This window comes from Antrostomus carolinensis, unplaced genomic scaffold (assembly GCF_000700745.2).
Source record: "Antrostomus carolinensis isolate BGI_N321 unplaced genomic scaffold, ASM70074v2 scaffold2526, whole genome shotgun sequence".
Taxonomy (NCBI): domain Eukaryota; kingdom Metazoa; phylum Chordata; class Aves; order Caprimulgiformes; family Caprimulgidae; genus Antrostomus; species Antrostomus carolinensis.
In genome coordinates this window covers 1-1,858 of record NW_010323768.1, presented here as the reverse complement: position 1 = coordinate 1,858, position 1,858 = coordinate 1, and the positions used below count along the sequence as shown (strand labels likewise).

Here is a 1,858-nt window from a genome sequence, read left to right as displayed (position 1 = left end):
CTGATCCCCAGGCACTAACACAGGGTTTTTTTCTTCTTTTCTTTTTGTCTAGGGTGTCCCAGGGCTGAAAGGAGAGAAGGTGAGAAAGAAAAGACCAAATGGCATGTCTGGGCACTCGTTGGGTGAGAGGGGCACCTTTCTGTGGCAAAGAGGAGGAGTTTAGCTGTAATGGGGAGAATAACAACCCTATTAATATGTAATTGCAGACACAGGGAGGGATTTCTAGGGGCATCTCAAAGCCTGTAACCTCCTTCAGGCGTTGGTCATGGTCTTTCAAAGTGGTGATGTAAATGATGAAGGCAGAGTGGCTGACTCCTGTCCTCTTCTTCCCCCAGGGCGAGATTGGATCGGATGGACGCAGGGTAAGAAAGGACATTTTCTAATTGCACGTTGTTCCAGCCACCAGCCCTTGAGTCTGTGTTACCAGATCACTGATCCCTCTTTTTTTTCCCCTTGATCCCAGGGTGCCGCTGGCTTGGCAGGCAGGAATGGCACCGATGGACAGAAGGTAATGCCACTCGGGACCACCCTGTAATGTCACTGCTGTTGTTTCACTTCTTCACCCACCCTTGTCTCCACAGGTTGTTTTCTTTCTCCCATCTCACACACTGGCTTTTGGTTCTGACTGAGGTTTCTATTATTCTGCATGTCCTGTAGAAACACGTGAGCTCGCTGGAGATGAATTAATTCGGGTCACAGAAGTTCTATCCCTTCCTCAGCAAGCCCTCTGCAGGAACTAGATGTGTAACCCGGACTGTGCTGGTGCTGCAGGAGGTGATAGGGTTGGATCATCTGGGTGTAGACACCTCTTCTTGAGAGTTAGTGACCCCTACAGGACGTGTACACAAAAAGTTTGGCAGAAATTTGGTTTTCAGGGCAGTTGGTCACAAAAATCTGAAATTTCATCTCTAAGCTACTGCTTGTTCTTAAAAATTCAAGCCCTAAAGCCAACTTCAAGTACCTTGTAACAAAGTCCCTGAAATCCTCTGTCACTATAGTGGGTGGAGAGGGCCACCACCTCCCTTAGATCCACCGTGCAGATGTGTGGCAGTGGGACAGCATGATTTGAGATGATTTCAGCTGACTTTATCCTCTGGCCAGCACACACTGGTTTTCCTCTGGACTTTCTTGAATACCCAGCCAAGTACGTCTGTGGGATAACACCAGTTCTTCTTTACCGCTCCTCAAATGCCTGCTGAAGCTCTGAAACACAAAAGGTCTTCAGTCCCCACCACTCTTTAAGTAGGGTGAGCTGTCTAAGCACTGCCAGCAAAGCCTTTTCGGGGCATAGAGGTTACTGCAGACCAGAGCTGCTCTGACGTGTGATGCACGACAGATGACCAGCTCAACCGTGGACATGAGTGAACACCAATTCCAGCTTCAAGGGCATGTCCATCACCCAGAGCACATGTGTGGGATGAATGTGCTTGAATTCCCACCAGCACCCCTGCTACCACTCAGGGCTTTTAGTCTACTCTCTCCTCCTCCTTTGGACTCTGCACACCATGCTCCTTGTCGTGGTTCTAACCCAGCCAGCAGCCAGATACCACAGAGCTCCACCCGATGGGGTGGAGGAGGGAATCAGAAGGGTGAAAGTGAGATAACTCCTGGGTGCAGATAAAAACAATTTAAGAGTTAAAATGACAATAATTATAATAATAATAGAATATATGAATTATATACCCACCAAAATGATGTCCAGTCCATTCCCAGCCAGAGATCTCAGAGCAGAGACAGTCCTGAAACCAAAACCACAATCCCTGAAGAGAGAGACAGCCAGGTCCCAGAGGTTTCTGGCCCATCCTCATTTATATACTGAACATGATGTCTGTGGTGGTTTCAGCCTCAGCTAAGACCA

General features: G+C 48.2%; 1 protein-coding gene across 1 annotated transcript in view; it reads left to right on the top strand.

Annotated features, from left to right (window-relative positions):
* The window catches only part of LOC104527056 (collagen alpha-2(VI) chain-like), a gene marked incomplete at both ends in the record, with an annotated part of 3,640 nt that extends 3,278 nt beyond the window's left edge, over window positions 1-362 (top strand). The window contains 2 exons of the mRNA XM_029085622.1: window positions 53-79; window positions 336-362. Coding sequence (XP_028941455.1) covers window positions 53-79; window positions 336-362 — 54 coding nt within the window. The remainder of the gene's footprint in view (window positions 1-52; window positions 80-335) is intronic.
* Window positions 363-1,858: the final 1,496 nt, after the last annotated feature.